General features: G+C 51.8%; 1 protein-coding gene across 1 annotated transcript in view; it reads left to right on the top strand.

Moving 5' to 3' along the window:
* Positions 1 to 7,799: 7,799 nt before the first annotated feature.
* Positions 7,800 to 15,210, top strand: part of RNF175 (ring finger protein 175) — a 42,104-nt gene continuing 34,693 nt past the window's right edge. Inside the window, exons 1-3 of the mRNA XM_062198886.1 lie at positions 7,800 to 7,805; positions 10,477 to 10,514; positions 12,482 to 12,623. Of these exons, the coding sequence (XP_062054870.1) occupies positions 7,800 to 7,805; positions 10,477 to 10,514; positions 12,482 to 12,623 (186 nt within the window). The remainder of the gene's footprint in view (positions 7,806 to 10,476; positions 10,515 to 12,481; positions 12,624 to 15,210) is intronic.

The raw sequence follows: 15,210 nt of genomic DNA, 5'->3' as shown, positions 1-15,210 counted from the left end.
CTTCATTAGCTATGTCCCAAAATCAACACCCAGGTGTTTCCAAAGGTTTGCCCAAGTGTTTCAGCTTGTTCGTGACCTTAGGGCTCAGTGTGACGACTGGGGCGCCGCCTGAAGGCCCCTGGGATCAAGCACCCGGAATGCTGTAAGGGCTAGGATCTCTCAGCAGGTGCACAGCCACCTGCTCTCCCGTCTTAGAACAAACACTTGTGCAGGCCACTTCAGCGACAGATCTGGTCTCCTAAGGAGTGTAGCTGTCAGCCGGATTCCTTAGGAGACCAGATCTGTCGCTGAAGTGGCCTGAGCTGTACCTTGGTGTTCAGTGGCTTTAGTTCACCTCCTAGGATGTACTTGTTAAGGCCCCTGTAGTTACCGACCCCGCATGTGTTCGTCCTCTAGAAATAGGCTAACCTCGGCCGGCGCGGCGGCTCACTAGGCTAATCCCCCGCCTTGCGGCGCCGGCATACCGGGTTCTAGTCCCGGCCAGGGCACCGATCCTGTCCCGGTTGCCCCTCTTCCAGGCCAGCTCTCTGCTATGGCCAGGGAGTGCAGTGGAGGATGGCCCAAGTGCTTGGGCCCTGCACCCCATGGGAGACCAGGAGAAGCACCTGGCTCCTGCCATCGGAACAGCGCGGTACGCCGGCCGCAGCGCGCTACTGCGGCGGCCATTGGAGAGTGAACCAATGGCAAAAGGAAGACCTTTCTCTCTGTCTCTCTCTCTCACTGTCCACTCTGCCTGTCAAAAATTAAAAAAAAAAAAAAAAGAAATAGGCTAACCTGAACCAACTTGACGAGGAACTCTCCACAGGCTTGTTTTCCAAAGAAGTATTGTTAAGGGGAACAAAAAATTACAAACCTACCTGAGTGTTTTGTGACACTGTTGGAAAGTCACCGAGGTTTGTGGGTGGATTGTAGTGCCCAAATCGTTTTTTTGCTTTAAAAGGTTGTGACAAATACAGATGCGTTGAAAAATTAAAAAAAAAAAAAAAAAAAAAAGAACAAACACTTGTGCAAACGCCCCTGTCTCTCCTCCTCCCTCTCCCATTTTCTCCCATTCCTTCTTTCCTCACCGCCTGTACTCCCCGTGGTTTTCCCTACCCACCCCGGCGCGGTCTCCATCCCTGTCACCCAGGAATGCCGGCTGGCCTGGGCGAAGCGCACTGGGCAGGGCACAGGACCTGGTACAGCGACTCCGGCTGGCGGATCCGCTCCACCCCCGGAAGCCTGAGGCCCCCAGGTCGCTCCCAGCTGCGGCCCTCTGTTCGCGCGCCCCTCCGCTGCTCCCGAGTCAGCGGGGCCGCACGCAGAGCGCCCAGGGGCGGGCGCCGCACGTTCGCCCCCGCGCCTGGCGCTTCCCTGGGCGCCCCCTGGCGCGCACTCCACGGGACCCGCCGCGGTCCCGGCAGAGCGCGGCTGGGCGGGCGCAGGCGCCGGCGAAGGCATGGCCGCGGGGGCGGTGGCGCCCAAGGGGGCGCCGGTGCTGGAGGCGCCCCCGCAGCACGAGCAGGTACGGCGCGGGCGCACGCTGCAGGACAGCCGGCCGGGGCCCGAGGCTCATCCCGGTGTGCACCGGCCTGGTGGGCGGTAGGGGCGGGGGCGGGGACCCATGGCCTCCTGGCAGGTGCTGTCATGGGCACCGCCACTGCGCCCCTCTCCCTGCCCTCCCTTGCACCCTCGCTCGTTTCTTCCTTCGCCCCATCCACCCTCTTTCTCTGGCGGGATCATCCGTAGCCATTCCCCGTCTCCACACTGGGCAGAAGCCCTGAGGGCCCCGGGTCTGGGCCTGGGCGTTGCCGGAGGAGATGGGTTTCCGCACTGCGTGCGTGTCTCGGAGTCAACCGCAGGGCGAGTTTCGACGCAGACTGCGGGCTGCGCCCGGGGTCTCTGGGTCATCAGCTCGTCTGACAGCTCGCAGGAGCTGCAGCTGGCGCTCGGGCGCTGGCGCTGACGGAATCCCATACTCACTGTAGTTTTCATCCATAGGACGATGCCTTAGGAGGGTGGGTAGGCTCTGTGCATGGGGTGAGGAGAGGGAATTAGAAATCCAAGTGGTGGGAACAGCAGTACTGAATTTCTTGGAGGTGAAAAAAAAAATGTTGGGATGGATAGCAACGGGGGAAAAGGTAGAGGGGTGAAAACCCCAGGGTTCATGAAAGGGTGCAGAGGGAAACAAGGGGAACAGTAGGCTGGCGGGGGCCGAGGGGGGAAGGTTGGGGTTTTTCATGCCGCAGCAGTCAAAGCCGAGCCAGATGGGTGCCAGGAGCTGGGTGGCAGCACCGGGCACTTGCGCCATCACCTGCTCCCTCCCAGCGTGCCCGTTAGCAGGGAGCTGGATCACAAGCAGAGGAGCAGGCGTCGAGCCAGGCACGCCCATACAGGATGCAGGGTTCCCAAGCAGCGTCTTCACCAACCTGTGCGTGTAGATTTTCCTTCTTGAATGCTGTGCTGGATTCAAATGCAGATCATGGGGCTGTGAATTGAGAACTCCCGCATGCCAGCAAGGGCAGAGGACCTGGTAGGGCCCATTGTCGCTGCTCTTCCTTAAGGTTGGCGTCACCGCCTTGCCCGCCGCCTGCAGGAGGCACAGCCCCTCTGTTCACTCTGCCCTAGGAGGGATGCACAGCTCTCCCCCTTAATCCCCTGTGGCGGGATGCTGTGGTCCAGGGAGCAGCCACAAGGCGTCGCTGGGGAGCCTGCTACTAGTGCAGCCTCAGCCCCCACCCTGGACCTTCTGAACCAGAACCTGCGTTTGCACCACTCGCCAGGGTGACACAGTCACACAGAGAAGTCGGACAAGTGCGGGTTTCAGCCACACTTTATTTTTTTTTTTAAGATTTATGTATTTATTTGAAAGTTAGAGTTACACAGAGAGAGGAGAAGCAGAGAGAGAGAGAAAGGTCTTCCATCTGCTGGTTCACTCCTCAGGTGGCCACAATGGCCAGAGCTGCACCGACCCCAAGCCAGGAGCCAGGAGCTTCTTCCAAGTCTCCCACATGAGTGCAGGGGCCCAAGGACTGGCCATCTTCCACTGCTTTCCCAGGCCATAGCAGAGAGCTGGATTGGAAGTGGAGCAGCCGGGTCTTGAACCAGCACCCATATGGGATGCCAGCGCTTCAGGCCAGGGTGTTAACCCCCTGCACCACAGCCCCGACCCCAGCCACACTTTATAAGAACCTGGGATAATAAAAGGAAAATAGACAGTTACTGAGCAGCTGGTGTATGCTGGTGCCCCATACGCTCAGCCTCACCCCGACCACCACCTGCAGCCTGTTTATGTTTTCCATTGACTGAGAAACTCTAACAGCATGGAAGCCGTGAAGAGCTGGTGCATGGTCCGCTTGCTAGCTGCTGGGTTCCCACCACCCAGAACCCAGCCTGGCAAGGGGCAAGGCTCCAGTCAATACTAAGTGAACGAATGAATGAGTTAATGAATAAGCAGCCACATGCAACCTCAGGACCTGGATCCCAGCTCCCAGCGTACCTTCCTGGGCGCACCTTCCTGTTCCCCCTCGCACCCCTCCAGCTGCAGCCCCTGGGCCCCTTAGGTACTGGGGAGACTCCTCGGGTTGGAGTGCAGAGAGCAGACAGCACAAGGATTTGGGAGTTACCTCTTCTGCCTATCTGAAGCCTGCGTTCCTGGTTCTGGTTTCTATGTTCTGACCTGGGACGGGCTATCCCCTCCACCCACAGGGTGCAGCCTTGGCCCGTGGCATGAATCCCTCGTTGGTGAATACAGCCCTGGGAGCCTAACTCCTCACCTCCCACTCACATGTGGCCCAGCGGCATGGGTAGTGTCTGAGCTAACTGTGGTTCAGCTACTTGTTGTTGATTTGTGTGTGTGACCGCTGGGTTTGCGAGGGAAGAGCTGAGAGGGGTGCAGTCGGTTTGGAGCCGGCAGTACAGGTGTGAAGTGAGGAGGGCCAGTGGCAGGAGAGGGGCAGTCTGACTGAGCGTGTGATATGCCAGGTGGGCAGCCTCCTGCCCAGCATGCCCAGGCCAAGCCCAAGTGGAAGTCCACATGCCACATGTCTATTTATGAGAAACGAGTATGTTCTCACGGCCCTGCCTGCAGGTACACCCATGACTCACGCAGCCTGCCAGACCTGGGGCTGCCTTCTCCCTACCTACACTGCTGGCTGGGACCGGGGCGGAAGTCTGAACACGTCTTTATTAGTTTTCTAGGCAAGCCATAGCAATGGAAGTTTGTTCTTTCACAGTTTGGGATAACAGGTGTCAGCAGGGCCATCTCCCCCCACCCCCTGCCAGAAACTCCAGGAAGGAACCCTTACTTGTCTCTTCCGGGTCCTGGTGACTCCAGGTGTTACTGGCTTGTGGCTGCATCCCTGCAGTCCCTGTGTGGGTCTAGACAAGAGCTTTTGCTTTGTGTCACTCCTCTGTGCCTGTGTCTCCAGGAATGGACTCTCCCTCTCCTTTCTTTTCTAAAGGCACCAGTCATTGGATTTAGGACCGACCCTAAAGATGCTAATTACATCTGCAAAGACTTTATTTTCACATTTGGTCACATTCACAAATAGTGGGGGTTAAGATGCAAATATATCTGTGAGGGGTGGGCACAATTCAACCCTCCACAGTACTTAAAGCAGGGATGAAGACTGGTTTATATTTTATTTACTGTATTTTGCTGAAAGACTTTGTTTTTGCTAGGGTATTTGTTTTAACATAGTTATTAGTAATGAGATGGAGCATCTTTCCATAAATTTTCTGGTCATTTGTATTTGTTTTGTGAATTTCTTGTTCATGTACTTTGCCCTTTTAGGATGTTTGTCTCTCTTTTTTTATTTGTAAAACTCTGTTTAAACTTAGCTTATTTACTTTCTGGCTCTCACATATCTTGACTTTTCCCCAATCTGTCTTTCAAATATAGGTGATTATAATTTATGTTCTCAAAATCTGTTATTTTTTAAAAATTGTATGATTTGTGGGCTCTCTTCAGAGACAGGCATTTGACTTAACTCCTGAGACACTGGTGTCCCAGTTTGGAGTCCCTGGGTTTGGTTCCTAATTCCGTTTCTGATTCCAGCTTCCTGTTAATGTGCACCCTAGGAGGCAACAAGTGATTGCTCAAGTACCTGAGCCCCTGCCGCTGGGTAGGAGACCTAGATGGAGTTCCTAGATATCTTCAGACTGGCCCAGCCCCAGCTGTTCTGGATATTTGGGAAGTGAACCATTGGATGGGAGAGCTGTCTCTCTACCTTTCAAATAAATAAATAAATAGCCTTGTCCATACACAATTATAGAAATGTTTACCCATATTTTCTTCTAGAACTTTGAAGATTTCTTTTTCTTCCATTTAAATATTTGATCCATCTGGGATATATTTTATAGCACAGAATTAGGTATGGAGCCAGTTTTAGTTTTTTCTAAATGCCAAGCCAGTTGTCTCAGCACCATTTATTGAACAATCCATTTTTTGCTCGACAATTCAAAATTACTCACCAATCATATGCACTCAGATCTGTTTGTGGACTCTGTCTGTTCTTTCATCTCTCTTCCTGTTCCTAGACCAATAGCACTTACAGTTCATCTCTGTGCTTAGTGGTGACTTCAGACCCTGGTAGGCCACATCCCAACTCTTTACTCTTCTTCTGAATTCTCCTGGTGATCCTTAGCCTTCCCAGGGAATTTTGGAATCATTATCATTCCCAAAGTAAACTTCCTTAAGATCTTGAGTGGGCTTACAAAGTAGTATATTATTATACTGCCAAAAATTAGATCCCCCCCTCCTAGGAAACAAAATGTGATACTACTGGGACTGTTAGAAAGGAGATGTCAGGGCCGGCATCGTAGTAGAGCAGGTCAAGCCTCAACTTGCATTACTGGCATCCCATATTGGAGCATGGGTTTGAACCCCTGCGGCTCTCCTTCCAATCCAGCTCCCTACAAATGTGCCTAGAAAGACACTGATGATGGCCCAAGTACTTGGGTTCTGCCATCCACGTAGGAGACTCGGGATGAAATTCTGGGCTCCTGGTGAAAGTCCGGTCCTGCCTGGCTGTTGTGGTCATTTTGGGAGTGAATCAACAGATGGAATATTTCTCCTCACCTGTCAACTCTTTCATATAAATAAATAAATATTTTTAAAAAGAGAATGTCAGCCGGCGCCATAACTCAACAGGCTAATCTTCTGCCTAGTGGCGTCGGCACACCGGGTTCTAGTCCCGGTCGGAGCACCGGATTCTGTCCCAGTTGCCCCTCTTCCAGGCCAGCTCTCTGCTATGGCCAGGGAGTGCAGTGGAGGATGGCCCAAGTGCTTGGGCCCTGCACCCCATGGGAGACCAGGAGAACCACCTGGCTCCTGGCTTCGGATCAGTGAGGTACGCCAGCCGCAGCGCACTGGCCACAACGGCCATTGGAGGGTGAACCAAGGGCAAAGGAAGACCTTTCTCTCTGTCTCTCTCTCTCACTGTCCACTCTGCCTGTAAAAAAAAAAAAAAGAAAGAAAGAAATGTCTCTCTAAGAGTGTCCTCCCCACTTCCTAATTCGCTTTTTCTCCAAGAAATAAGAGTTCCAGTGTCACTTGAGTTAAGGGAGTTCCCATCTGTATTGAACAGAAATCTTTTGAAGTACAGTTTCTACCCTGCACACTTTCCTGGGCTCCAGAAGAACAATTTATTTTTTATTATTTATTATTTTTTTTTTTTGACAGGCAGAGTGGACAGTGAGAGAGAGAGACAGAGAGAAAGGTCTTCCTTTGCCGTTGGTTCACCCTCCAATGGCCGCCGTGGCTGGTGCACCGCGCTGATCTGAAGCCAGGAGCCAGGTGCTTCTCCTGGTCTCCCATGGGGTGCAGGGCCATAGCACTCCACTGCACTCCCGGGCCATAGCAGAGAGCTGGCCTGGAAGAGGGGCAACCAGGACAGAATCCGGCGCCCCAACCAGGACTAGAACCCAGTGTGCCAGTGCTGCAGGCGGAGGATTAGCCTAGTGAGCCATGGCACCGGCCCAGAAGAACAATTTATCACCTTTTATTAAAAATAACAGGGCCGGGGCCGGCACTGTGGCACAGTAGGTTAATCCTCTGCCTGTGGCGTCAGCATCCCATATGGGTGCCGGTTCTAGTCCCAGCTTCTCCTCTTCCAATCCAGCTCTCTGCTGTGGCCTGGGATAGCAGTAGAAGATAGCCCAAGTCCTTGGCCCTCTGCACCCACATGGGAGACCCTGAAGAAGCACCTGGCTCCTGGCTCAGATTGGAACAGTTCCGGCTGTTGCAGCCATCTGGGGAGTGAACCAGTGGATGGAAGACCTCTCTCTCTCTCTCTCTCTCTCTCTCTCTCTCTCTCTCTCTCCCTCCCTCTCTCTCTCTTTCTCCCTCTCCCCCCCCCGCTGTGTGTGTGTGTGTGTGTAACTCTGACTTTCAAAAAAAAATGAATGAATCTTTTAAAAAAATGACATAGAATCTGATAGGTAGTTGGAGACAGTTCTGCTCAAGTCTATTATTCATAAAAGCAAATGGAACCTTTCTCTCAACATAATCAAAAACCCACCTCCCTATTTTACACTTGTTTTTATCATTAAAAACATTTATTTATCTTGTTTATTTGAAAAGCAGAGAGAGAGAGAGAGAGAGAGAGCTTCCATTTGGTGGTTCATTCCACAAATGCCTACAACAGCCAGGGTTGGGCCAGTCTGAAGCCAGGAGCCAGGCACTCAGTCCAGATCTACTGTGCGAGTGGCAAAGACCCAGTTACTTGGGCCACCTCTTGCTGCTCTCAGGATATGCATTCGCAGGGAGCTGGAATAAGAGCGGGGTTGGGACTCAAGCCAAGGCTCTCCAATACGAGATGCAGGTGTCCCAAAGCTGTGCCAAATGTTTGTCCCTTAAACTGGTTTCAAAATCCAGCACTGTGAACACGATGCTTTCAAACAGCCAAAAGAAGGCTATAACCTTTATTAAGCTCGTTGGCACCTGGGTTAAGTACTTTGCTACAAAACTCTCCTACTGTCTCAGGTTGATGCTCAGTCCTCCAGTGCAGTAGCAAAGAGCTGCTAACGGATCCCTCTCTGGTTTCCAGCGAGGAAACAGAGATGAAGACAGGTTAGTGATGTGTCCAAGGTCATCAGGCAAAGAAGCAAGTCAGCTCAGTGGGCTTTGACAGAGCATGGTGTTGGGCGACTGCTTGGCTCTGGGCTCTCAACCCAAAGCAGACATCAGCAGAGAGGGAAACCTGCGTTATCTGAGGCCAGCTTTGCTCTGGAACTCAGCTGCCAGTGTCACCACTGTGCCACCCACGTCCTCTTTCCAGGAAGGACTGGCATTGTACAGATACTGCCCATGCCTCTGGGCACCTGTGTCGCCTGGAGCCGTTCCCTTTTGTATGAGAACCCCTCAAACCCCCATCAGAAAGTTCAGATTTTGCTATGGAGCCGGTGTAGCTCGAGAGAAAGGCTCTCTACTGAGCAGAGGATGGTGCTTGTTTCCTTTTCTCTGTCAGAGTTCCTGACGACATTTGAAGCCAGTGCAGGGGGAAAATCTAGCTGATGTCAGGTTTGTGTAAGAGTTGTTCTTGGCCTTCCATTCTTAGCCATCCTGGGCCATTTGCTTTCAGACAGTACATTTTATACCACAGGAGTAGAGAGCAAGCCAAAGCTGTTGATATCTGCCTTGAGGTTGTAAGATGATGCTGTAAGATGATGTCCCTGGGGCCAACGCTGTGGAGTAGCAGGTGGAGCCAATGACTGCGGTGCCTGCATCCCATATGGGTGCTGATTAGAGTCCTGGCTGTTCCACTTCCAATCCAGCTCTCTGCTATGGCCTAGGAAAGCAGTGGAGGATGGCCTGAGTCTTTGGGTCCCTGCACCTTCGTGGGAGACCTGGAAGAAGCTCTTGGCGCCTGGCTTAGGATCAGCGCAGCTCCAGCTATTGCAGCCATCTGGGGAGTAAACCAGCAGATGGAAGACCTCTCTCTCTTTCTCTCTCTCTCTCTCTCTCTTTCTCTTTCTCTCTCTGTCTCAGCCTCTCTGTAACTCTGCCTTTCAAATAAATAAATCTAAAAAATAAAAAGATGATGCCCTTGTGATTGGTCTTTTTTTTAAAGATTTATTTATTTTACTTGAAAGAGTTACATAGAGAGAGGAGAGGCAGAGAGAGAGAGAGAGGTCTTCCATCCACTTGTTCACTCTCCAAATTGCCACAGCAGCCAGATCTGGTCCAATCTGAAGCCAGGAGCCAGGAACACCCTCCAAGTCTTCCACGCAGGTGCAGGAGCCCAAGGACTTGGGCCATCCTCTACTGCTTTCCCAGGCCATAGCAGAGAGCTGGATCGGAAGTAGAGCAGCCAGGATTCAAACCGGTACCCATATGGGATGCAGGCACTGCAGGCAGCGGCTTTACCCACTACACCACAGCACCAGCTCCTCTGTGATTAGTCTTAAAGGCTTCAGATGAACACATGCAATGGACTAGCAGTCATCGAGGGAAGGGAGCACAGAGTGGACTCTGTGCTGGGGTTGGCTTGTGCCTTCCAGCTCAAGCTGCGAGGCCCTGAGGCCAGCTGAGTGCATTCCCTGGGGTCGGTAATGATGACTCCTTCACAGAGGTGCACAAGGCTTTAAAGAAATAGAGTCTCTGGTCAGCTCTGTCTCTAAAACCTGGAACTTGAATTTGATATTCACGAGAGAAAGAGAGAGAGAGAGGGAGAGAGAGAGACACACAGACTTTCCATCCACTGGTCCACTCCCCAAATGGCTACAACATCTGGAGCTGGGCCAGGTGAAAATCAGGAGCCTGGAATTCCATCCAGGTCTCCCATGCGGGTGCAGGGATCCAAGCACTTGGGCCACCTTCTGCCACCTTTCCAGGCACATTCACAGGGAACTGGATTGGAAGCAGAGCAGCAGGGGGTTGAACCAGCACATCTGATATGGGACGCCAGCATCACAAGCAGTGGCTTCACCCACTGCACCACGACTCCAGCCCCTTGTTTTAGTTCTGTGAGCAAATTATTTTATTAGGTTTTTCATCCTAAATGATCCCAGTACTGGAAAACACCACTGTTTTTCATGGTTTGGGTTTCCCCTTAATGCATTAAAATACAAGCCAAGAAGGCTGGTGCCGTGGCTCAATAGGCTAATCCTCCGCCTAGAAGCGTCGGCACACTGGGTTCTAGCCCCGCTCAGGGCACCGGATTCTGTCCCGGTTGCCCCTCTTCCAGGCCAGCTCTCTGCTGTGGCCAGGGAGTGCAGTGGAGGATGGCCCAAGTGCTTGGGCCCTGCACCCCATGGGAGACCAGGAGAAGCACCTGGCTCCTGCCATCGGATCAGCGCGGTGCGCCAGCCGCAGTGCGCCGGCCACAGCGGCCATTGGAGGGTGAACCAACAGCAAAGGAAGACCTTTCTCTCTGTCTCTCTCTCTCTCACTGTCCACTCTGCCTGTCAAAAATAAAAAAAAAAATGCAAGCCAAGAAAATAAGGAAATTTTGATAAGAGTTTTGTTTGTTTGTTTGTTTGTTTGTTTTTCAGATCTCTCACACAAAACTCTCTGCCGATGATGCATGGAAGTAAGTGACTAGTCATTTTTATGGCTGTTTTACCAAAAATCGGATTTCCATCATAACAGTTTGAGAAGTTGAATGAATCAGCATTTGGTTTGTAACCTTACAGGGACAGAGAGTCTGGGGCAGGATAACCATGTGTGTCTACAGCCCAAAGACGTGACAGGCCCAGTTCCCATTGTCCCCAGTGTGATCCATGCAGTCCCACAAAGCACCACTAATGTGTCCTTCAAAACGTGGCAGTGTCCAGTTATGGTTACTTTAGGCACAGGACGTACCTGGTTTCCTTTAGCTGCTGCTTCCCTGTGTTCCGGGACCTACTGAGGGGCCTGTGAGCACCACAGGCAATGAAATTCAAAGGAAAAGGCCCACGTGTTTTACACTATAGGAATCTATTATTAATGGATTCCTACTCCAAAACAGGAGATAATTGTTACATTTCTGTGTCAATTTATATGTTTAAATATACTTCTGGGGCCAGTGCTGTGGCATAGTGGGTAAAGCTACCGCCTGCAGTGCCAGCATCCCATATGGGCGCCAGTTCAAGTCCCAGCTACTCTACTTCCAATCCAGTTCTCTGCTGTGGCTTGGGAAAGCAGTAGAAGATGGCCCTTGGGCCCCTGAACCCACGTGGGAGATATGGAAGAAGCTCCTGGCTCCTGGCTTTGGATTGGCACAGCTCCGGCTGTTGGGGAGTGAACCAGCAGATAGAAGACCTCTCTCTTTCTCTGCCTCTGCCTCTCTGTAACTCTGCCTTCCAAACAAACAAATAAATCATTTTTTAAAAAATGACAGGCATTAAAAACTTTTTAAAAATGTAGTTCCGTGTAGGCTAACCCATTTGAGATGTGTTTTAATTATACATACACAAAACAGATTACTATCATAAAGCACATTTTGTTTTCTAGCCCTGTGTTAGACTATGAATTCACTGTTTATCAAGATGTCCTAAGTGGACTGTCCATTACTTGCATAGGATATTGAATACTTATTTTGCATGTAGGGCTGTAACAGCCCTAACTAAGCTCATGTGCCCTTTCCATTCTCCTTCACTCCCCATTGCTTCTGGGAAATAAGTGTATTTTTTTTCTTGTGAGATTGTAGAAATCATTCTTTTCTCCTGTATTCAGCTTCCAAGAGAGACTAAAGCCCTGTGATTTGTAAAGATTTATTGATTGGTCTATTTGAAAGGCAGAGAGAGAGAGAGAGAGAGAGAGAGAGAGAGAGAGAGAGAGAGAATGCTACCATCTGCTAGTTCAGTTTCCAAAGGTTCACAACAGCAGGGACAGGACCAGGTCAAGGCCAGGAACTAGAAACTCCATCCGGGTCTCCCATGTGGGTAAAAGGGACCCAAGGGCTTGGGCCATCATCAGCTCCCGCCCAGGCGCATAGCAGGAAGCTGGATGGGAAGCAGTGGCGGGACTCCATCACAGGCACCCAGATGAGGGATTCAAGCACTTTGCAGGGCCGTTCAACCTGCTGTGCCCCAATACCCACCCTTCCACATGATTTTATGCAACCCTCTTACTTGGACTTCAGCTTCCTGACTCGATAAATTAAGAGGTTCCATTCATCTCTGCACCTCCCAGCACATTCTAAGAGTCCATCTTGAAGCAGGACTCAAGCAGGAATATTTACTAGGCTCGGTGGGCTCATTTCTACACTTTCTCCAGCAGGGGGCACCCCTGGGATTTGGATGGGGCCCCTCTCCTGCGGCCCTGGGTACAGGAACCCAGGTCTTCCCAACACTTAACTTTAAATGACAAGGCTGAGGTATGTAAAAGGCTGAGAGGTACTGGTTTGGCTGAAAGGATCGGCTTCCCCGTCCCAAACCTAGGGGAAGGAAGAGAACCAAGAACAAGTCTGCAGTGAGCCTACCAGCCCCTACGTGTCACATGAGCCCAGCCTGTGCTTTTGTGCTCAATGTGTGAGGCTTGAGGACTTTCCCTGGTGACCTCGTTTGTCTGTTGCAGTCTGCAGCAGGAGAGGATGACCAAGCTGCACCGGGGCCACGAGTCCATGCACGTGGAGATGATCTTGATCTTCCTCTGCGCCCTGGTGGTTGCCCAGATAGTTCTGGTGCAGTGGAGACAGAGGCACGGCCGGTCCTACAACGTGAGTCACCTCGGGCTGCTGGGAGCCGCCGGCCGGCGCCAGCTGGACTGTCCTCTCACTGCCACCTGCCCCTGCCGTCACCGCTGTGGGGAAGCTGCTTTGGTTTAAGTCAGTGGTTCTCAACCAGGTGCAATTGTGACCCCGGGAGACTTTTTTTTTTTTTTTAAGATTTTTATATTTCTATGTTTATTTGAAAGTCAGAGTGACAAAGACAGGGAGAGAGAGAGAAAGACATCTGTCATCCACTGGTTTACTCCCCCAAATGTCTGCAATGGGCCAAAGCCAGGAGCCAGGAATACCATCCGGGTCTCCCGCATGGGTGGCAGGGAGTATTTGAGCCATCCTCTGCTGCCTCCCACGGTATGCATTAGTGTATCCTGGATAGCAACAGTTATCTGCACCAAAATGTCAATCATGCTGAAGGTGAGAAAGCCTGACTTAAAGAACCAGTTTTCCTTTTGTGCATGAACTGCCAGGGTCCAGGGAAGGGAGGACTGGGAGGAGTGGGAATGGAAGGCTGGGGCTCCCAACACTGTTTCATTAGCAGCTGGGTGCCTTGGCAGTACTGCTTTGCATGTCCATGGAAACGCACTCCTGCAAACCCTGTGCTGACCTCATGTAGTGAATGAATGAGACCAGAACCACACCTCACTAAGTTATCCACTCTCATATCAAAGAAAGCCTCTTCAGGCCGGCGCCGTGGCTCAACAGGCTAATCCTCCGCCTTGCGGCGCCGGCACACTGGGTTCTAGTCCCGGTCGGGGCACCGATCCTGTCCCGGTTGCCCCTCTTCCAGGCCAGCTCTCTGCTGTGGCCAGGGAGTGCAGTGGAGGATGGCCCAAGTGTTTGGGCTCTGCACCCCATGGGAGACCAGGAGAAGCACCTGGCTCCTGCCATCGGATCAGCGCGGTGCGCCGGCCGCAGCGCGCTACCGCGGCGGCCATTGGAGGGTGAACCAACGGCAAAAGGAAGACCTTTCTCTCTGTCTCTCTCTCTCTCACTGTCCACTCTGCCTGTCAAAAAAAAAAAAAAAAAAAAAAAAGAAAGCCTCTTCAAAGATCTATGAACTGTGATTTCCTTACCTGCAAAAGGGAAATACCTTAGATCGATTTTTTAAAAATATTTTATTTATTTATTTATTTGAGAGGCAGAGTTACAGACAGACAGAGGGAGAGACAGAAGTCATCCATCCACTGATTCACTCCCCAAATGCCTGCAATGGCCAGAACTGGGCTGATCCAAAGCCAGAAGCCAGGAGCTTCTTCCAGGTCTCCCATACAGGTGCAGGAGCCCAAACACTTGGGTCACCTTCCACTGCTTTCCCAGGCTATAGCAGAGAGCTGGATTGGAAGAGGAGCAGCTGGAACTCAAACCAGCACCCATATGGTATGCTGGCACTGCAGGCGGAGGTTTAGCCCACCACACCACAGTGCAGGCCCACTAAGATCAATTTTATGGAGTCTTTTCTGAAGGAGTCTGTTCATAGCTCTCTTCCATCTTTTCTCTAGAGCTGATAATGATCTCTGGATTTGAGAGGCAGAAAATGCCCTGTCTCTACTGTGACACAGGTGGGCACTTGGCACAGGAAGCCCCCACCCTTGTAGAACAATGCCACAGGAGCCTGCCAGCTTCACGCTGGGCCCTCCCACTCTTCTGCCACTTCTATTTGATGGTTTTCCAAGTGGCCTGTGCCAAAAAGATGGTCCTTGTCTTATCATGGATGAGGTTGCTCCCGTGTCAACTCATGGAAGAATTGGGTCACTGTACCAGTTAGTGTGGGCCTCACATACTGGCCCGGACTGGCCACAGACAGAACTCCCTGGGAGGTGGGGGGGTCTCCTTTCAGGACTTGTAACCATTGGAGGTTCTGACTCAAGGTGGCTCAGACTGTGGTGGGCAGAGGCAGAGGCGGGGGGTGGGGTGGGGGGTCTTCCATCTGCTAGTTCACTCCCTAGATGGCCGCAACAGCCGGAACTTTGCCAATCCGGAGCCAGGAGCTTCTTCCAGGTCTCCCACGCAGGTGCAGGGGCCCAAGGACTTGGACCATCTTCCACAGCTTTCCCAGGCCATAGTAGAGAGCTGGATCGGAAGTGGAGCAGCCAGAACTCGAACCGGTGCCCATATGGGATGCCAGTACTGCAGGTAGTAGGTTTACCTGCTATGCCACAGTGCCGGCCCCAGCAGCATACATTTTTTTGATACTCAGTTTGTTCATGTTTTTTCTTGCTGTGAAATGGAAGTAATGGGGCCAGTGCTGTGGCATAGTGGGTAAAAGCCGCCGCCTGCAGTGCTGGCATCCAATATGGGCACCAGTTCGAGTTCCGGCTGCTCCACTTCCAATCCAGCTCTCTGCTATGGCCTGGGAACGCAATGGAAGATGGCCCAAGTCCTTGGGCCCCTGCACCCACATGGGAGACCCAGAAGAAGCTCCTGGCTCCTGGCTTCAGATCGGCACAGCTCCGGCCATCGCAGCCAACTGAGGAATGAACCAGCGGATGGAAGACTTCTTTCTTTCTCTCTCTCCCTCTCCTTCTCTTTCTGTGTAACTCTGACTTCCAAATAAAATAAATAATTAAAAAGAAATAAA

This window comes from Lepus europaeus, chromosome 8, assembly GCF_033115175.1.
Source record: "Lepus europaeus isolate LE1 chromosome 8, mLepTim1.pri, whole genome shotgun sequence".
In the NCBI taxonomy this organism is placed as follows: Eukaryota; Metazoa; Chordata; class Mammalia; order Lagomorpha; family Leporidae; genus Lepus; species Lepus europaeus.
This window is presented reverse-complemented; position numbering and strand designations above follow the sequence as displayed.